At 36.0% G+C, this 22,325-nt stretch overlaps 1 protein-coding gene and 1 long non-coding RNA gene across 8 annotated transcripts in view; one reads left to right on the top strand and one right to left on the bottom strand.

The window, feature by feature from the left end:
* Window positions 1-17,633, bottom strand: part of NOVA1 (NOVA alternative splicing regulator 1) — a 149,514-nt gene extending 131,881 nt beyond the window's left edge. For 2 of the 6 annotated variants that reach the window (XM_038544369.1, XM_038544368.1), the window contains exons 1-2: window positions 17,375-17,633; window positions 15,369-15,512 (exon numbers count right to left, since the gene is read on the bottom strand). In XM_038544369.1, the coding sequence (XP_038400297.1) occupies window positions 15,369-15,512; window positions 17,375-17,510 (280 nt within the window). In that variant the 5' untranslated portion in view covers window positions 17,511-17,633. Of the gene's footprint in view, window positions 1-8,389; window positions 8,470-10,105; window positions 10,221-15,368; window positions 15,513-16,601; window positions 17,005-17,374 lie in introns of those variants that run through there. The other 4 variants (XM_038544373.1, XM_038544371.1, XM_038544370.1 and 1 more) reach the window with 4 other exon arrangements.
* An 876-nt stretch (window positions 17,634-18,509) lies between these two features.
* LOC111096972 overlaps window positions 18,510-22,325 on the top strand; it is a 66,377-nt gene continuing 62,561 nt past the window's right edge. For both annotated transcript variants that reach the window (XR_005363081.1, XR_005363080.1), the window contains exons 1-2: window positions 18,510-18,690; window positions 21,014-21,063. This is a non-coding gene — a long non-coding RNA (uncharacterized LOC111096972). The remainder of the gene's footprint in view (window positions 18,691-21,013; window positions 21,064-22,325) is intronic.

Consider the following 22,325-nt stretch of genomic DNA (forward strand, 5'->3'; position numbering starts at 1 on the left):
TCTTAAAGGGGGTGGGATGAGAAATTAGCTTTAACTTTATATTGTCTGCATTTTAATAACAATCAGTTATTATGAAAAAAAATATTTGAAAGAAAAATCCTCACAGTAGTTGTTTTCCTTTTTAGGGTCATATTTCTGTAATTGATTTTACATTAAAATGTCTGTTGTATATTTCGTGTTATTAAATGTAACAAATATAGGAAGGAAGAGATTTTAAAAAGATAGAGTCATAAAATGCTTATTGGGTCAAGTATCATGTGACATACTTTACATCCTGCCTTTTGTGGTACCTGAACCAACAACTTATAACTATATGAGAGGTACTAATAGCTCCATTACACAGATGAGAATGTGCTAGAGAAAATTTATAGGTCCCAGAAGATTAAATGATTTGACAAAAATCCTATAGCAATTGTCAGAGACCAGATTCAAACTCTGCTCTGCTACCACATGTTCCCTTAAGGTGTTACATTCCATCCTACATACCCAAAAGGCACTAAAATGCACTGAACTGATTTGATAATTTCTTAATAAACTTCACTATGTAATGTCCAAAACATATTTTCCTCACAAAAATTTTGATCATAGTAAGTATTGTCATAGTTATTTGACTAGACCTTTCTAACCTCAGGTATAATTTAACAAATCTCTATCGGTTATGTGATTTAAAAAGTGAAAGCCGAATTGTATAATGCTAAACTAAGAAAAATTAAATAACTTCACATAAATAATCTCATAGGTAAGGTGAAATTTCAAACTATCGTAGAAATTTTGTATCAATACAAAGATGGAAAATTATATAAAAGATATCAAATTCAATGTTTACAGAGGTCTGGTCAGGAGAGAAAACTTGTTTTTATGCCTCCATTTTGCTTGATTATTACAGTTTTTATTTTGATGGCAAAATTCAAATTTGTAAGATTTCTCTATTTTATGAATAGGGAAAAATTATGAAGCCATCAAAAATATCTGTTATTTCCCAATGACGGACTAACGTGGCAGTTGGGTGGATCTTACCTAAATTTTGAATACTGTATTTCTGAACTCAAGTTTGTAAGTAATATGATGGAAAGATTTACAGAATAACAGTAAACAGGTTCATCATTAACTTGCTATATCTCAAATCATTCTAACTTTCACTGTCTGATTTTTCCTGAACTGTAAAGCAGAGGTAAAAATTCTTGCCAAAAACAAAATTCTTAACTACCCCGATTTTTAAAGAGTTGAAATGAAATAAAATGTAAGATCTAACTAAGCCATGATTAATAGATTACTTTTATGTATTATTTACTTTATTAAATAACTTTTCGTTATATGGTTTCAGACTTTTAAAAACAAGACCATCACTTTTCTCATTAACAATAACAGAAATAGTTTAAATTCAGACTCAGGCTCTTTAAAAGATACTGCACATAGAAAACTGTTACTGAAACATTTCCCCAACTCAAAATTTCTTCAAAATTTTTCTCCAGCAGAATTGCATTTGTCCTGCATATTTTAAGTGGCCAAAAAATGTACATAGTCTTTATATTATTTATCCCTTTAAATTACTTAATTTTCCCCATCACATTACGGTTTCCACTTATTTTTAATGCAGTCTACTGAATTATTTGAAGGGCCTTCAGAAAAATCTTTGTTAAAATCAATATTTAAAAAAATCAAACAAAAACATTATGTTCAGGAAAGCTGGAATACGATTTTAAAGTTGAGTATTTTGTCATAAAGGGGCAATATTTATTGCAGTTTGCTTCAAATGGCTTCACTGCCAAGACTCTTAGAGAACCTCAAAGCTTTTCCTATCAACATATGTACATTTTCTAAAAATAAAAATACTGTTTTCAATTCTTAACTATTTATTTTGCTAAACCATTTTTTTGTCATACAAATATGTCAGCATTATTACTCCTTAACAAAAATACAACGTAAGGATTGCTATTCACATAATCATCTGTCAAACTACATACTATTTGCAATATTTTCATCAACTTTCACAAACTTCAGAGAATAACTTACTAACACAGATCCCATGTAGATCATTTCAACAGTGAAAAAATTTTTACAAGGGCTGAAAACAGGGATTTACAAAGTACAAAATCTCTCGGTATTCTAAGCCCACCAGCATGAAACTATATAATAAAAGTAGCAGCCTTCCACTGTAAAATTACTGATCTTAGTAATACAGTACATTAAACATGCCATTTGAGATATATGCCAACCTAAACTGCCACATATGGCATATCTAGCTTATTATCACAGTTTGTGTTTTCATATCCAGAGTCATTCTAGTTCTTAAACAAGATGTCAAATACACCAGTGTAGCTAAAAATGTGATAAAGCTTTCAGAGGAACATACCTTTCCTTAAACAAAATAGGTATATTCTTCAGAAGAAATTTAAAATATTACTGTAAAGAAAATCTGGCTGAAAATTTCTAGTTTAGAGGATAAGGAGTAAATACAAAGGAGAATATCATTTAAAGGCAGGATTCAGTAAAGATGTTAAATTCAAATAAATGCTACTTTGAAACGATTCACAAACTCAGAATTTCTTCAAAATTTTTCTCAAAGAGAACTGTACTGCCTCTGCAAAAAAATGTATGCAGTTGTCTTACCTATATTATTATCTTTTTTAAGAACAAGTCACATCATACAATGATATGAGTATCAATTTGAAGGCAATGAGACTTTGTTCTTCCTTTTTATATTGAATTCAACTTTGAGTTATACAACTGGTATTATTGAATTATGAATAGCACTTAAATAAAGATTACACAGTGAATATTTTTATTTCAAATCCCCATCTGGTGCTTAATGTCACTTCAGCTGTTCAATTTTTTAATGTTTCTCTACACAACTAGCCAATAATTTCACAAATCAGTATAAAATGCTAAATAGATTTTTTAATCTCATTTTCTAAATGGAAAAACAGTACCATATTTTGGTCTTTTAAAAATTAATCTGATTTTGATACAGTATTGATTAAGACTGATTCCTATATGAAATAAGTATTTATCAATTGATGGAGAGTCCTTCTGAATCTCAATAATCAACTGAAATTCCAAATTAAAAAATTACATAGCAGAGAATCCACCAACAATGAGTAACAAGTTTTAATTTTCACTTTCATTGACCTAACGCATACCAATGTGTCTCTCATCTACCAAACTTTAGTGTTCAAATCAGACGACATCAAATTCATATTAAAAAATGTATACATTGTGTAAACCACAAATTTTCATCAAATTAAAAGTGAACATACCTGTTCACATGCCAAGAAAGCTAAAAAGGCCTACATATTCATGTAATTTAAGAAATGAGAAAAGTTTAATCAGATATATGATTCTAAACAGCCATGATTCAAAAGCAAACCAGTAAAAGAAACCATTCAAGTCACTAACTTTAAATGTACCTGCATAGACAAGATTTATAAAAATGAACAAATGTCAAAAACAGATTTCTTATCCACACTGTCCTGAATACAGCACAACATTCTTCACTGGCAGTTGTCCTTCACTAGGTACCTATACTGTTTTCTTCTACACTTGGCACATAATTGCTTAATAAAAGACAACCATCATATTTCTTAACATCTCTTTTTTTCTGTATTCTAGTTGCCTCACCTTTCTCTTCATCTTTTCCTTCCAAAACAAATTAGTCTTCTCTAATCTTACTTATATTGCCTAAGCAGAAAGCCATACTCCTCAACCTCAGCTCTACTTAAGGTAATCTTTCTCCAAAGTACAAGTATCCTTCTATATTTAAACAAATAGGTACATAAATTTTAATTCCAGTACCCTGCCAGTCATTTCATAGATGCAACCCATATTTTTTCTTTAAAATAATTTTTGCTAATAAATATATCCAAGATGAGTATTTTTCAGACAAGCTTTTACCATTTTCACATGTAATACATTTTCTCTTATCTGTACAAATATCTATAGTATCTTCCTACCCGCTTTCCTCACCCCTTCCCAGCAATATCCGCTCTTTATCCCAGTAATACCAAACTAACTTTTGGACCCCTGAATATAACAGGAATTTTTCATATCTACATGGATATATATTTTGTCTTTCAGGCTCAAATGACCTTCCACTCTTGTCCAGCCAGCCAATTAAAACTCAACCGCCAAAGCCCCCCCTCTTCTTTGAAGTCTTCTTTGAAGTCCCCCCTCTCCTCTCAAGATCTGGTCACAAATGTAGTTTTACTTCGAGACAAAATTCTGTCATTATACATTTATTAAAATTTATTATGACCAGGTATTTACATTTCATTTCTTATTGCTTCCTTGCTTGAGAATAAGATCTTCGGAGCATTGCTACCTAGTTCTAAACCCACTGCATACCTAGTTCATAACTAGTTGATGCATATAAACATTCATCAAAATGTTAAAATCTGGTCATGGTAGTAGCAGGGGAAGCAGCCAGGTAAAGAAACCCTACAACAAAGTTATTTGAACCCACTCTTCTCCACTAGCTTAAAAATAATAGCACTTATAAAAATGTAGGGGGTGGGGGCTAAGTATAAGACTAAATAGATTTATCTACCAAATCTTGGACGTTTTCATTGGTTTATTGTAGCAGAACTCAATATACTAATACAAGAAAAACGTGAGTATTTCATGCATTTCTCTAAATTTTAACTGTTTAAAAAGTATTTAAAAGACTAAAGCAGCACAAATTTGGTACTTTCCTAAAATTTTAATTTCAAATAAAGTAACACATTAGTATGTTACACCTTAATATTCAGTTTAGTCAAACCCTAAGCAAACAAAATTCTGCTCTACTATGTAGCACTACGATGGTAAAAAAGACATTAAAATACATTAAAAATAAAACATTTATTAATCATATTTTTAATAATGTAACTCTAACTTAGTGATTAATAATCTTTGATTTTCAGGGTATCTCAAGAAAAGTCATCAGCCAGCAGACTTCCTTACTTGCCACAAATAGCCATGTGGCAGTAAATAAACTATAAAGTGACATAACTATAAAATGTTGTAATATAGGTATTTTACATTACTTTTATTAATAGATATTAATTAAACTCATATTGCTTAAGTCAGAATATTTTAAAAGTTATTTTCAGTTTTGGAGATGGCTTTTAAGTACTCTCCATAATACCGGCTTCTGGGTTTCCTTCACACAGGACAACATGCTAATAAATACAAAGCAAAACTCCCTTCTCAAATTCCACTCTTCTTCCTTAATACCTGGCCCATGTCAGGTATTAAGGAAGTTGTCCTAACACTTCTATGACCATTTCTGGTTTGTTCCAATATCTGAACCCATTAGTTCACTTATCTGAAATATAGACTTTATATACACACACTACCCTCTATTCAAGGTACTAAAGATAAAATGCTTTCTCCATCCACTGTATTGATATTACGTTATCACTTCACAGAATAAGCCTCAATCAGTTATTTATTCATTCATACATGCATGGATTTAAATGTAACTACCACCTACGTTTACAGCACTTGGCTCTACACTGAACATATAGCAAAGGCATGAAGGATGATAGAAATTCCTTCACACCAATGGAGCCTAATTTAATTAACTAATGTAAATAAAGAACTATCACAAAAGATTTTTTGTTTTAGTTTAAAGCTGTAAAGAAAAAAAAACCTCAGAAATCACATTAAGTATTTTTATAATTATGTTAGAAAGTAATCCTTAAGCTTACAACACAATGCAAACATCATCACAACTCTAATTAACTGAGAAGCAGACCAATTTAACGAAATGGATAGACTAAAAAGAGAATATAGTGATGTTTTAAAATTAATAATTACTGGGGATCCCTGGGTGGCTCAACGGTTTAGCACCTGCCTTTGGCCCAGGGCATGATCCTGGAGTCCCGGGATCAAGCCCCACATCGGGCTCCTGCGTGGAGCCTGATTCTCCCTCTGCCTGTGTCTCTGCCCCTCTCTCTCTCTTTCTCTCTCTCTCTCTCTCTCTCTCTGTGTGTGTCTTTCATGAATAAATTAATAAAAATTCTTAAAAAAAATAATTACTGTGTAATATACCTTCATTTTTACTTAGATTGCCTTACCACTAGCCTGTTGCTTATTTTTTAACCTTAGTATCTTGTCCTTTTAAAATCAATTGTTATGAATACCCAGCCAAATATGTAATACTTAAGGAAATTTTTATAGAAGTCACAAACATATGGAAAATACATATACCCTTGAAAACAGATTTGAATTAGAAAGTCTATAGATTTTTTAAAAATCAAGGTCAATAATCCATTTAAACCCAAATAAAGAAATTAAAAAAAAAATAAATGAGCTAAGGAACATGGAAGAAAAAAAAAGAAAAAGAAACTTCGCAAATGAAGAAAAATAACAAAAGTGTAGAAATCAAATCACCCTGAAAATACTGACATTTTCAAACTACAACTATGGAAAAACAAAAAATGACCAGGCCATCTTCTAAGCAAATATAATCTGTCATATCTTTTTTTTTTCTCATATGTGGTAATGATAAAGAGAACCTGTCTATGGCCCTTCAGTTGATTCAGTGAATCAACAACAAAAATTGTCCTAAAATAGGTAAAGTGCTTTCAACTTAATGTTCAAAATGGGGAAGGGAGTACATTCATTTTAAATTTTTTTTTTAATTTTTATTTATTTATGATAGTCACAGAGAGAGAGAGAGAGAGGCAGAGACATAGGCAGTGGGAGAAGCAGGCTCCATGCACCGGCAGCCCGATGTGGGACTCGATCCCGGGTCTCCAGGATCGCGCCCTGGGCCAAAGGCAGGCGCCAAACCACTGCGCCACCCAGGGATCCCGGGAGTACATTCATTTTAAAACTAGGGAAGAGAAAAAGTAAAAATGCATTTCCTCAGAGAGTCATATCCAGGAAGGGAAGGGGAAAACAGAGTAGAGCACAAGAAGAGAACAAAGTACCTACTAAAATTCCACAAAGTACCACAAATTTAGAAAACATATTTAAAAGTTACAGGACAAGTACTGGCATACATCACTTAATCTTCTGGTATCTTGGTTTTCTCAATGGTTAAATAGAAATCCTGGAAGAGATCAGATCTAAGATCCATTCCTTTCATCTAGTTCTACAATTCCATGATCTTGCCAGCCTCTTCACATGGTAATAAGCCTATTTGCTACTTCTAAGTGTCCCCATTAAGTCTTCCACAGAGATGCCATAGAACAGAAAAAAAACTTAAGACAGAAACAATTAAAGCACAACTTTTTAGGGAAAAATAAAACCTGCCCATATTCCTTTGACAAAGAAAAAGATGCTCTGCAGTACCTCTAAGTCTTGATGATCTACAGCTGAGCTCATAGGAAGCATCTGATAAATACACATAATAATTAACAAGGGGAAAGCTTCCTGACAGATTTCACACTAGGTTTCTCAAAAAAGTACTTCCATGACTTAAAAAAAAAAAAAAAAAAAAAAAAAAAAACATAAATCAGTCTTAGAAGGGCAGTACCGGTGGCACAGCAGTTTACCGCCGCCTGCAGCCCGGGGTGTGATCCTGGAGACCCAGGATCGAGTCCCACGTCAGGCTTCCTGCATGGAGCCTGCTTCTCCCTCTGTCTGTGTCTCTGCCTCTCTCTCTCTCTCTCTGAATTTAAAAAAAAAAAAAAAAAAAAGGCCTTTTTTTTTTAAATTAGTCTTAGAAAAATAAAAAGTTATACAAAGAGTAATTAAGACTAAATATGTGAATGAACAGTCTCCAAATAAACTCCATTACTTCCAATACTAACTCCTCCAAAAACAAATTATTTCAAGAATGAATATAACCAAAATTGAAAAGTTACAATTCCTCAAAATATTTAGTAATATAAAACAAAAATGTGTACCACATTCCTTACTATATTCAGTGTTAACAAAATGTACTACCCTAATTCCTTTCTTTCTACCCTTCCCCCAAATTACTAGATCTTAAATTATTAACGATTTAAATGAAAACTTTCTTCTTTATGATAAGAATGATTTTTTAAAACTGAATCAACGGAGAGTCAGCATTTATTATATCCTAGAGGGAATGCAGGATTTGAAGTCTTATTTAATTTATAAATAAGCACATTATGTGAAAATTTCTCCTGCAAAAGAATTATGGAGTATCCAATGTAAAACGGTTCTCAAAAACCTTTAAAACAGAAAAATTACTCCTCAAAACTTCAAAAAGTGGTTCAATTTCACAAGGAAAGTAAAAACCACCACAGTCTGAAATTTAAAAATTACTGAGTTCAGAATGAAATTCATCATAAATTACAAATACACTGAACATCAGTATGACATAGATCTTAAAATGAGAACAAATATGTTAATTTTAGATATCAATTATTAAATAAAATTAGTTTTAAGAATAGTAAAAAAAAAAAGGTTTATTTTCCACACCAAATAATCTTACCTGAATCATTTTGCTGTTAAAAAACTCAAGATACTGATTTCATTTTTCATCTGGTCCTGTCAACGATGCTATGACAGGCCCTGCAGGAAGCAGCAAAAGATCAATGATGGAGTGTAGCTATTACGTGTTTTCATGATCAAGTTTTGTTATGGAAAAGGATATCCGTATAGTAGTTTGAAACTCAGGGAATATTGAAAATACCTCAAAAAGTTTGTCAGTGTACATAATGTTCTTTTTTTCTTTTGTACTCTGCGGTCTTAAATGCTTATTTTTATACAATTACCTTCTTTGTCAAAAATTTACAAATGATGGTGCAGTATATACGTGAAATTTTAAAGAATCATATCTATATTGATAAGAATTGATAAGAAAACAATTATCCAGAGTGTCAAAAATGAAAAATGTTTAAAAGTGTGGAATGATTCTCTCAACTTCTAGAGATAATTATTTTAATCTTATTTCCTGTGATTACTATAATTACCAATAAATTATTAACTATTCATAATTTAATTAAAATAAAAAATAAACTTTAACAGACTTCTTATAAACAGTAACTTCAGAATCAAATAGTTACTGGCAATACTGGTAAAAATTCCTTCAAGAAAAGCATATAGGTTACAAAAAAAAAAAATCTGTACAAACTCCAGGACTTAATTACTCTTTGGTAGTTGATAGATTATATTCAATAAAGACCAAAATTTTAAAATTAGTAAAACTAATAGAAGAGTCAATACTACAAAACTCCTTCACAAGATTCCAAATGATATTTTAAATTTCAGAATCATTTTAAAATAGTATAGCACATTGCCAGACTTAATTTAAAGACATATTTACCTTAGGAATTAGTTTCTATTCAAGGGCAATTAAGAAAACAGCACTGTAATAAGACCCCTACAATAAGTGGAAACACTATTAGAGGACATAAGAAACTTCTATGTTTGTCATGGAAGTATACTGAACTCAGTCTTTCAAGTAGATGAAGAAATTCAAAACAACAGAAATAAATGATAGATTAATCTTCTCAGAGTTTTTATGCTATGCCTGTCTTGTTTATTGAAACACTTTTTTTCAAAGCATTCAGCAGAGTTTGCTTGCCAAAGTTCCTAACATGCTAAAAAGATGCAACATAATCTTACAATGGGTTCTTTCTCCTATAAGGATGAATAAATGTGAGGCTAAGATAATAATAATAATAATAATAATAATAATAATAAATTACAATGTACCTCCGCTTATTTTTGTTCACTCATGATTTGAAAATGTACTTGTGGGATAGGGAAATTTAAATACTTCTGACGTAAGATTATTTTCTATTTCTATACAACATCTCTTTTTTTGGTGGATTCTATCAGATTCATAGAAATCATTTTAGTTTCAAATGTTTCCATACAAAGAAGTTGAAAAGCCGATACCATATCTTTTAAGGACAAGATGAGGAAAATGGAAATTTCATCAACTCAAGCATCAGGAAGTACTGAAAAGTACTGCTTCATTTCTTGCATGTTGTGTTTTATACCATGACACTTCAGTCTCTGAGGGTCAGGTTAATTAAGCTCCATAGCAGCTGCAGTGCAATGTGAGACACACACTGCTGCGGTTCCCACCAGTCCAGTCCAATTACCTGTAGTATTCCAACACTGGACAAGTGACAACCAACCTCTTCTCTCTAGTCACTTGCTCCCACTGGTCTACTGATAAATGTTAGAACAAACTAACCTCTTTTTGGAAAAGACTGCAAGCTGAATGCACCTGCTGCAGGCTGCAATGATGAGTCCCAGAGAGATGTTTGTCAGTCAGATCTCTGCAGATGTTGTTTAACTTTATGCTAGAGCTGTATCCAAAGATGGAAATGAGATGGCAATCAAGCACAAATCTCCCACCCTTGTCCCCCCAATTTTATTTTGAAAAGCTGCACTTGTTCATAAAAGTGCTTTAAAACAACTCTACTAAACTGAAAACAACTAAGACTAAACACTATGGTAAAAAATAGTTTATTAGGTACTGAATTTTAGGTAACAAGTGGCGTAATTGTGTTTCAATAAGTGTTATTCATGTTATTGAAAAGCTTAAAAATTAATTCTCTTAAGCCAAAGCAAAGCAAAATAAAATAACACAGCTATAAAATAGACAAGTTTTCAATGGGTGGTTTATTGCTCGTGTTTTCAGTGATACCACATATTCCTAAGAGTTCCCAAGACACAGACTGTTTTTCCTCTTGTATATTATACAAAACATCTTCCATACATAAATATTGAACTATTGCACCAATTGCATTCACTACTTTTAAACTATTCCTGAAACCTTTTGGGGAATGATATTTGCAAGGCGGTGTTGTTAGGTATACTGGATTTCCTTACAACGTCACATATTTAAATGAGTTATTTTTCCAAAATGCAGAAGGTTTCAAATAGCAAATACCAAAGTGACACTGTACATTGTAATTCATGAAAACACCAACACTGTAAATGATGTTCCACAACTTACTAAATCAAGGATAGAAGATATAACATCAGAACAAAATTAAAAAGAATCAAATAAATGGAATACCTAAGATTTTTAATGCTAATTCCATTTTTCTAAAAATTCTATGCTACTAACTAAATATTTGCTTACATGAGTTAAGTATCAAAATTGTATCTTTTGGGCTCTACATTTTAACATAGATTGTGCTAAGCCAGTTAAATTCCTTCACATGTTAAGATTTCCTGTTACTTAAAATGAGAAATAAAATATTAAAAATACAGCAGATTTTCGGAGACATTAATGTCCAAGTGAAAGATTATGGTTCCTCCCCCAACTGAGAGTATAGAGAGACAAAATATAAAGTAATCCACAACAGGTAATATGACAAATATAATACCACAAGTTTAAGATATAAAGAAAACCATATTATGTATTAGCAAATCTTTGATCACACTAAAATCAAAGGTATAGCATGATGTAATGATAACTGTCATATTAAACTCAACAATACTAGAAATTAAACTGCCTAATTTTTCCTTTTTACAACTATTTATCTACTAATTTTGCCTTAACATATTTATCAACAAATTTCTAAGATGCTTTCCATCTAAAGTGTTTAGACTGCAACTTTTAAAAGCTGTAACTAAAGTATTCCTTTTGTACTACCAATATCATAATACTCTTCCTTCAACAATATAAACAAAAGAAGTGACCTATTTTAAAACTTCATCAACTCATCTGATTTCGCAAAAAATGATCATTTTTCTGCTATACAGTCCCGATCCTAAAAGTTAAATTGGCCACTGAATTCTCCCCATGTTAAAATTAAGGCAGTGTTGGGTATTTCCTTCACTAAAAGAAAAATTCACTTACGGTCTGCTTTTTCATGAGTTTTAAAATTTTAACATATAAATGGTTTGTGATTTAAAAAAAAAAAAAAAATCACCCAAGTTGGACAATGCTAAGATTATGATATAATAAATCTAGGAATATAAGTTCAAATTTTAACTTAAGGACCATAAAAAAAAGTAAATACATCAAATGTGATCCAGTTTCATTAGCATAAATATGAAAACAATATAAGAAACACACTAATATATGCTGAGATTATAGTGAAGTATTTCTGTTTGATTGATATAATGAATATCTCTACTATCATACAATGGAATAACAATAGGTACATTACGAAATGTTCTAAAATCTAAGGCACACATGAAAATACATATTTTATAAACCCTTTAGTATTCCCAACCAATAACGTATTCAATAAGTTTTTGGATTATCTATGTTAACCATGCAATACTTTTAACATATAAAATCAGTCTATTTATTAACAAAAACTAAACACATCTTCAGATGCCAAATAAAAGAATAAAAGAGAACACTATCGCCATTCTGAAAATGCATTCAGTAATATATTCCTCCAAATGAGAAAGCTATTTTTTACTACAAAGCAACAACTTTAGGGAACCCATTTATAAAAAAAGATATATAAATAAATAAGCTATTTTAATCAAGTAAGAAAAAAAGACATATTCACAAATCTCAGGTGGTAAGTGTTCTGTAAGATTTAGATTTTTAAAAAGATAAATGAATTACGAAGCACAGCAAAAAATAAAGCATGTCTACTTGCAGATCTTTTCTTTCTGATTACAGTAATTTAAAAATGCACCTTACAATCCTGATCATACAATTTCCCCAAATTATTTTACTATGAAATGTGAAATATACAATGCAATATACAGTTCTACAAATTCTAAATCATACCAACTAATGTGCACAAAATGTTTTCTTGATTTCAACCATAAATATTAAAAATTACTCAAAAAAGCAAGGTTGCTTAAGATATTTTAAAGACACAAGTTGAGCAAAAAAAAAAAAACCCATAAAAAAATCTACAAATATGATAAATATGAATAGACTATATTTGCTCTAATAAAAACAATGGACATACATTTGAGTTGAAATTTGTTAAAATATCCTCAAAGTGTGGCTGTAGTCTGCATTATATATTCTACAGAAAATCTGTCTTACGTACACCAGTATTTTAACTAAACCTTCTGAACACAATTATACTGTTTCAAAACTTAGGTAATTTGGGAAAATCCATTAGGTTATACAACTAAAGTACACTTTTCCACAAATACACTGTCTTACCAAATGAGAAACAGAAAAACTCTTCATGAAATAAAACATTAAGCATATTCATTCTAATCCAACAGGAGTCATAAATGCATACATGAAACACAAAAATGGGCTTCCCAATAAATTACTGCATAATCCTACAAGAAAGTCCTTATAACTCGGTGACATAAATCACGTTTTTCTAATTTACTTCGTCTGAGATGAGCAGGTAGTTATCCCTTAAATATATCTGAGTACGAGAACTTGAAAGTAGCTCAGAGGCTGTTATGTTGAGGAATACCAGGACCTTGGATAATTCCATAGCCTTGTGGTCAAGTGTAAACAGAAAGACCATTAAAATTGGAGTCTATCAGAAGAAGAGAGATGTATCTGTCTGAACAGGTAATAACCTAGTTAATATCATATTTAAATAAAAATTGTTCAGAATTAATACAGCTTCTTATTAATTACAGGCTTTATTTTATCCTTAAAATTGATTCCAGTGTGTACTTGGTTTCCACCTGTTACAGGCAGAGGATAAGCCTTCTTTTATCCAGACATTTCAAATCACATTTGATCAGGTTACGTCACTACACACACAAAATTTTGTTCAACGCGTTCCAGCTTTCCATTTTTTCCAACGGATATTCTTGTTCTATATGAATAACATGCCTCAGAACTATAAATAAGCAATTTCAATGTAATAAAAAAAAATGCATAACTAAGTGGACTAAAAACAAAAGATCTAATTCTCGGTGCACCCTTTCCAACCCACTGAAAATAAACTATATTCAAATGAAAAGGCATTTAATTTACTATTTGGAATATCCTTGATAAACACCAATTTTCTGTAACATCCCTGCACATCTGATACCACCTCATGTTTAATGCAGAAAAGCTATTTCATTTTCATCTATTGACAGTGAATTTAATTTACCATTGCAGCTCTTTTCCTAGAACTATCACGTTATTAATTCTGCAATCAAGCTCTTTTGAGTGCTTTTATTTGTACTACGGTTTTCACAATTCCACATTGATTTTTTTTCATCATAATATATCTTTTAAACATACAATCGTGAATACGTTAGTAAACTTTCTTAACGCATAAGGAAAGTTTCAGAGACAAGGAAAGCCATCTACAAAACTACACTCACAGGAGCAAACTTTCAAAGGACAGCATATCTAATAAATTACATTTCAGTGTAATATTTGTAGTGTTTACCAAATATACTACATTAATTTATATAACTAAATGATATTTTCAACCATCCTAAACCTTATCTAGCATAATGGTCCATTTTATACCACCAATCAATTGGCTATGAAAAAGAAACCCTCTGTTAAAGAACCCTTACTGAAATTAGATCATTGAAAGGAAATAAGCTTTTTTTTTTCCCCAACAGGAAAAAAAAAAAAAAAAAAAAAAGGCAGTATCAGTTCCCTCAGCATTGAATAAATAGTTTTTATGGCCAATAAAGACAAAATAACCCAAAAAAAAAAAAAAAAGGCAGAAGCTACACCTGGGTAAAAGCAAATCAGTTCATGTTTTTTACCTAAGAGAATACTATTCAATTATGCAGATTTTCCAGTTAAACTTAAAGTCCATATACTGAGTACCAAAACGATAAAAAAAGAAAAAGAACAAACACGCAAAACTATGTAACACTTGAAATAAAAAGCACACACTGAAAAGTACAAAATATATATATATATTATACCACCTAGGAAACTTGCCATATTCCAGTAGGTTACAGTACCACACAACTGTTAACATAATTTAACCCAATACAGCTCTTCATAACACAAATTCTTAAGTATTATTTTACTTCTTACATAATAATATATTTCCTTGTCACAATTACATTAAAAACGCAGTATTTTAAAAATCTGAAGAGGCAGCACTCTTTACTTCACTCCAGGGCCAACAAACAAAGCAGTGAAGCAGAAAGAGGTACATAATGGATTTAGAAGTAAATGGTCCATTCTTTAAGAAGCCTTCCTACCCCCACTTCTGAATTCACTCTAGACTAATTGTCATTACAATGATGTCTGAAAACTTCAAAAGAACCCTATTTCCTGATGCCAGCTGTCCACGTTTCTATCTTTAAATTTTAGAGTTTTTTTCCCTAATTAGAAAAAAGTATTAGAAGTAGTATTTAGAAATACCCAAAAGATGCACCTCGTAATTGTTCTTAAATCAGACACAATATATCGACTGAAACAAAACATTAACACCAACAGTAGAAATGTACTTTAGGATTTTCCACAAATACAACATATAAATAAAGTCTATACTCTTAAGAATTTATCTGAATACGGCACACAACACAGGTAGATGTTCTCTTTCTTTCCGTGGGGATTTATCAAACAATCTCTTCATCATTGCACCTACCTGGGTAAAAATCTTTGGACTTAGACAGCTTGATGGTGGCTCCAGTTTCTTTTTGCAACTGAACAATTGTCTGTCCTCCCTTCCCAATTATAGATCCAGCAGCATAACTAGGTATGAGAACCTTTAGAAAATACTGGCCGTCTTCTGAAAAATGCAAAGAAATATACTTGGTTAACATGATAATTTTAAACTTTGTATCCCCTCTCCACCCTCAAGAGGGAAAAACAGCAATTAAAACCTAGGGCATACAGCTGCAGGAAACAGGGGGTTAAATTTTTTCAAAGAACAAAAGTAAGCCAATTGCAATGAAAAATAAGTAAGTACTAAATGATTCCCATTTTGTAGGATTTCTACTTTCAAACTTAGAATTAAAAACTAAACATGTTCCATCATTTTGCAGCATTGTAGAAACTGATGACTAAATTCCAGTTGTTATTCCAAACATGGAAGTCCTCCAATTCTATCTGTGGTTACTATGGTAAAATGAAATGAACTGACCCTTTAACAAAACTTCGGAGATTTATATGATGACAAATCTCCACTTAACACATTGCGATATAATAAATAAGTAAGAGGGCTGTAAACAGTGATGAGCTATATATATATATATATATATATATATATATATATATATATATATATATATATATTGGTTTGACCCTAGCAAACACCTAAGGACTACAATTAGCCATCGCCTATATTCTACTTAAAGTATGCAAAACAAACATTTCTCCCACCAAATAATCCACCCAAACTGTAGGGTGTATTCCAAGCCTGCAATAACTGCCAGGAAATAACTCAAAGTGATGTGAACTGGCAGATCTAACTAATCCTGGGGTATTTCTTTAGCACTTCTTAGTCTAGCATGATCTCGTTTAAGCTCATTAATTAAAGGACCTTAAGAAGAATTCTGCCAATACTAAAAAGCTTAGGAGTCATTTATATCAAACACACTTAGAAGTGACCCGACAGATTATGTTAGTTCTCCAAAATAGCCACCACGATTTTTAAAGCGGAGGGAGTGGATGACCCAAGAAAGAGTGAAATGAAATGTTTTCGAGAATAAAGCCAACTCCATAAACTTTAATTTCCGACAAACTGATGGAGTCTTAAAATAGGAAACAGCCCGGTAAATCCAGCTTCCTCCTGTGAATAAACGTCCCCGGTTTTTGCGGGTGTGCCGTTCGCAAGACCCCCATCCGTCTCTAGTGTGCATGCTGTGGATAAATTCACCTCTGCCTCGATGCATTGGGTGCATTGTTAGGATGACTCCAGTGCAAATGAAGAAGCGATACCGGTCCCGTTATAACTCATCTTCCCAGGAAGCGCAGGATGTTAAACTAACAAGCCACAGTACCAGACACCCCCACCCTCGTATGCACACCTCTGAAGACAAATCAATGAGACATTTGCAACGACAATCTAAGTGCGGTAAGAGCATGCACTCGTCAGGATTTTGCCTACTACTTGTGGCCCAAAGCAAGGGGGATGGAGAGAGGAAAAACTCTCCGGTGCCCCAGTCATTTGCTATCCGCTACCCAAGTGCCATTTATTTATTTATTTTATCAGACTGTTAAATGCAGCGCGCATCTCCGGGCGGCCATCACCTCGCTCGGGGGTCATCCTCCTCCTCCTTAACGGACCCCCCGGCCCAGGTCTAGGATATTTCAGTGGTCAGTCTTTGGACCGATTAAAAGGAAAGATAGGTCTATTCCGAAAACCCGGTCGCCATTTTGATGAATGATAAACAGAGAAATGGAAATGTGTCCGGGACGGCGAGGTGCGGGGCAGGTGCAGGGGAGGGGGCGCGGGGCAGGGGCGCGAGAGCCGCCGGGTTCGGGCTGGAGGTGTCCGGGCCGCGGGAGGGAGGGAGGGAGGGAGGCCGGCGGGCGGGCGGGCGGGCGGGCCGGCGGGAGGGAGGGAAGGAGGGAGGGAGGGAGGGAGGGAGGGAGGCAGGGGCGGGCGGCGGGGGATGGGGCCAGCGGGGAGGTGGAAGCGATACCCACCGCCCGTATTGGTCCTCTTGGTGCTGCCGGCTTCAGGGGGGGCTTCCAGCGGCCTTTTCCGCGAGTCCGGCGGGTCCAGGTCTATGGGAACCCCAGTGTGGGTCCCGTTCTGCTGGATGGGAGCTGCCGCCATCATGTTTGCAGTTCCTGCCGCTGCTACGGGGAGAAGGTTCTCCCTTTTGTTTTGGCTTTTTTTTTTCTTTTTTTTTGCGTTTGGGGTTTCTTAAGGTTTTTTTTGTTTTTCTTTTTTTTAATCGGATCAATAGAAATCTCTTTAGGAAAAAAAAAAGCGATGTTGCTGGTTTGTTCTCACTGGGGAGGGGGCAGGGCTGAGGAGCAGCTGCAGTGCAGTGTCAGAAAGGAGACAGGGGAATGGAGGGGGTGTGAGAGACGGAGGGTGAAAGAAGGAGAAGAAAGGAGCGAGGGGGAGAGAGTGAAGGGAGAGGGGCGCGTGAATGAGCGGGAGGAGGGGAGCGGGGAGGACGGGCAGAGGGAGTGGGAGAGCGCGAGGGCTGGCGGGGCGCGGGGAGAAGCCGAGGAGGAGGGGAGAGTGAGGGAAAGAGTGAATGAGCAGGAGGAGGGGAAGGAGGCGGCTGCGGAGAGGAGCGGGCGGCGGAGGAGGGCAGGAGCCGGGAAGGAGCGCGGCGATCCCCGCGCCGCGCTAGCGCTGCGCTCGCTCCCGCTGCTGGTGCTGCCGCCGCCGCCGCTGCCGGAGCGGTTCTGCCGTTGCCTGGGCTGCTCGGCGATGCTGCTGCTGCCGCCCGGTCTCGCTCATTATTTCTCCCGCTTGTAGGGGGGGCTGGCGGGGAGGGAGGGGGATGGCTGCGAGGGGAGGGTACGGAGGGGTTGAGTTCGTAGACTCCCACACACTTCGCGCTCGGGTCCCTGCCTCTCAGCAGCGCCGCCGCCGCCGCCGCCGCCGCCTCCTCCCAGCGCCGGTGCCTCAGCCTGCGGGGGCGGAGGGGGCCGCGCCGGAGGCGGGGGAGGGGGTGCGAGCGAGTGCGCGCGTGCGCGTGCGTGTGCGCGCGTGCGCGTGCGTGTGCGCGCGGGCCGAGCGCGGGCCCCGGGGGCGCGCGCCGGCGACGGGGGCGGGGCCGGGGCCCGGGGCGCTCCTGTGGGAAAGGGGGGGGTGAAAGGTCGCCGGGCCGCGGCAGCACGGCTCAGGCAAACGTAAGCGGCTTGTCGCAGACACCGAGGGGTCCGAGAAACACGCTAGGCTAGAAGGCGGGAAGCGGAGATTACTGACAGCCGTGCTAGCCAATAAGATGGGAATGTAAGGAACGCTCTTCAGGCCCCTTCCCAATCAGGACCCTCGGGTAGGAGAGGGATGAAGGGGCGGGGTGGGCGCTCCGGCGGCGGGGGCCGGGGTCGGGGCCGGGGTCGGGGTCGGGGCCGGGGTCGGGGCCGGGGTCGGGGCCGGGGCCGCGGCCGCGGCCGCGACGCTCTGGGTCAGTCCGAGAAGGGCGCTCGAGTGAGACGGCGTCCAGGCTGGAGGAAGACGCTTAACTTTAGGCTCCCGGGACTCCTAGGCACTGGGTACGCGAGTCCCTAAGAGTGAGGTAGAGGACAGCGAGGGTGTCAGCGCACCGGCGGTTTTGTGCGGGTGGATCTCGTCCCAGGAGTGCTTGTTAGTGGCACTGGGTGACCTCGTCGGGGAACTTAGAGTGCCCCTCGCCGCCTTTAATCCTTTCGGGGGCAAGCCAGGTCGTAACTAAACAAAGCTGGGTGCGGGGGTCTTCCCTTCACCAGGCGCCCATGGGCAGGCAGCTAAAGACCCGCAGCCGCTGAGTGGGCACAAAACTTAATCATTGAAGTCTGAATGCAAACTCCTTGCAATGTGCACAGCTGACGACGATACAGATCTTGGGTAGACAGGGAATCTGAGCCTCAAGTGTACAAAGCTACAGGAAAAGACCAAAATTACACAGCTACAGCGGACTCTGCAAGTCAGGAGAGACTCAGTTTACGGATCAGTAAACTGATGCACGCGAGTATTTTGCTCAAGGTCACCTGTCAGATTGCTCGCCTGATTAATCGGTGTGCTAGGAATCACGTAGGGGTAATCGGGAAAACATGGGCTTTGGAGCCCAAAATCTAGGTTTCAAGTCCTTGCAGTCATGTTCTAAAAGTGTCTTGGGCAAATCCTCTAACGCGTTGGCTGTTTATTGAGTGCTTACCATGTGCCAGGCCATCCATTTTACATGCAATGCTCTTTATGTGCAGTACATCATAGAGTTATTTCTGTCCCTATTTTACGAGGCAGTTTAGGTTTAGAAGTATTAATAATTCAAAGCCACATAGGTATAAATATTGTCGCAATAATTCAAACTCAGGTCTTCCTGAGTCCGGAGTCCGTCCTCTGGAATATTGCAGTACTCCAGAGCTTCGGCTCCTTCGCGCTTAAAAACGGGGGCTGCAACCCTGCTTTCCACAGGTCTTAAACGAGTCAAATGAGATAATGTAAGATGTGAAATGTGTTGTAACATGTGAAAAGGTATAAACATACTCGCTGGGTTCCTAGAACAAAGATGCTCCTTCCTCGTACTTTTCACTACAGCCCTTCAACCTGAATGATGGCTTTAGTAAAAGCTAGCATAATAAAGAACCTCACTGCAATCCTATATTCTATCCAAGAATACCTGCGTATCTGAGGCAATAACCAAAGAGAATAGAATAAAATTTAATTCCTGACAGAGAAGGGAATGGAAAAGAATACTAACCCTCCTTACAGCATCCCTTTATTGCAAGGAACATGTAGGCGGCATTGGGATTTCTGGTGCTTTTTAAGTGATGAAAGATAGATTATAGCCCACTGAATAAGGGAAGAGATAACAGTTTGGGAATAAAAGTTCATCTGGAATTATGAAAAACACTTTGCCTCCAGTCAGAGAAGAAGATGTGCAGAGACTTCAAAGAAAGGGAAAGCAGGTAAGTTAGTACATATTGGGAAAGGTCCTGTGAGCCTTTAAAAAGTCCAGGATTTTTATCTGATATATGATGTAATAGGAAACCATGATATGGCCTTCATGACCAAAATGAAGAGGATTTATACACAGAATTGGATAAAAAAAAAAAAAAAAACAACAACAACAACAAAAACAAGCCACAAGGGAGCTGTGATGAAAGAAAATCAGGGTTTGGAATAAGTATGTGGTAGTCAAGATAGAAAAAGCTGATGCCAGACATTGTGTAATCAAAGTGTTCTGTGAAGTGTACCAAAAATATGCGAGGATGTTTTCAAATGAAAAATTAGAAAAAGGCTGGGATTTGCTACGAGATTGTTTTAAAACAGTGAAAGACAGGGGACAAAGATAATTCAAAAATGAAGATAGTTCAAAGCTATATTGTATTAAAGCTTGGACAAAGTATTCAGCATAATGTAGTTTTGAACTGGGGAAAGACTGAGACCTGGAAACTGATGTTAACAAATTTCTGAAAATAAAAATAATAAATAAAATATTCAAATTTCTGAAAATAAAAATAATAATAAAATAAAATATTTTATTTTAGAAAATATCTGTCATTGCCGTGTATAAGTTAAATTGAAAATGAACTTTCTAAGTTAAATTAGCTTCCTGAGAGTCATGACACTGTATTCTTATGATATTGATTTGACCCTTCTCTTATTTCCTTCTTTAGACTTAATATTTAAATGCTACCCACCATTCCATGGGGCCTAGAAGCAGAAGGTATGATTTTAAATGTGGATAGCATGCTTACCAATAGTTTATTTAACTCTGATATGCCAGGGATTGCAGAGACTATCCTAAGACCTGGTTGGACATCTAAGGGTCAGTTAGCTTATGATCTGATTTGGTCAATGAAGGTTATCAGAGAATACATTCTATTCTCCATTCTCTATTATGTTTTATTGTTTGTTTTTTAAAAAAAAAAAAACATACTTCTCCATTTCACACAGTGTATACCTCTGCCATTCTGATTAAATAGACACAAACATTTTCTCTCTTATTATGCATTTTTATCAGCTAATAAAACTGGAAAAAAAAATTTTAAAAGCAGCTCCCAGTTTATATAGTATGCTATACCTCTTATGCTGCAAATAAACTGTTTGAATGATTTTTTTAAAAAATATAATAGAAATGTTTGACCTTTTAATTCTCTGAAAAGAAATATTTTATTTTTTAATTAACCAAGCAATTGGCACTGCAAATTTAATAATATTTTCTAACACCATACAAGAGAATGTGTGCTTTTCCTTGCTTAATTGATGAAAACATAAGCAACTCTGATAGAAAATGATATTAATCTGAAGAACAAAATCCTTGGTCTTTATTGGCTTTCAGAAGGGGTTCTTTTCTAAGTTTTAGAGTAAAATGGACATAAGATAATCTATTTTCAATAATAATGCCTGGATTTTTAGAGAAAACACAGATGGTCAATGTCCACAAATATTCCTAAGCCCATTCGCCTGCTTCCCCCCGTCTTTCTTACAGCGAGTCCTATTAACTATAGAACTTAATGCTGTCTCTACTTGAGTGTCTCTTCAGCCTATGCTTTGGGAAACTTTTCGGAGTTTGTGTTCTACCAAAATCAGATCCTGAGTTAAGTATTCAAGCACCAATAGTGTATTTTAGAAAGTGATTTCAGGAAACAGTAAGGATTTGGGTAAATGAGACAGGGAATGGAAGGAAGGCAAGGAAGGGTGAATTACCAAGCACGTTACACTGTGAGCAAACAGAGCTTAATCTTACTGGGATTCCTGGGAAACCATTTAAAATAGTAGCTTCAGAACTAGCCCACTCAAGGTGTGAGAAAACTGAGGTATGTATATATGCACCAACTCTCTTCAGTCATTGATGGAAGTCTTTTCCTAGGGTGCATTAATTTAATGCATGCTGGCTAGTCTTCCAATTGCCAGAGCTGCATCCTTTTCTGACAACTTTCCCTGGCCGCTGGAGTCTATTCTGCCCTTATACAGGCTGGAAATGGC

Source organism: Canis lupus, chromosome 8, assembly GCF_011100685.1.
Source record: "Canis lupus familiaris isolate Mischka breed German Shepherd chromosome 8, alternate assembly UU_Cfam_GSD_1.0, whole genome shotgun sequence".
NCBI classification, from domain to species: Eukaryota; Metazoa; Chordata; class Mammalia; order Carnivora; family Canidae; genus Canis; species Canis lupus.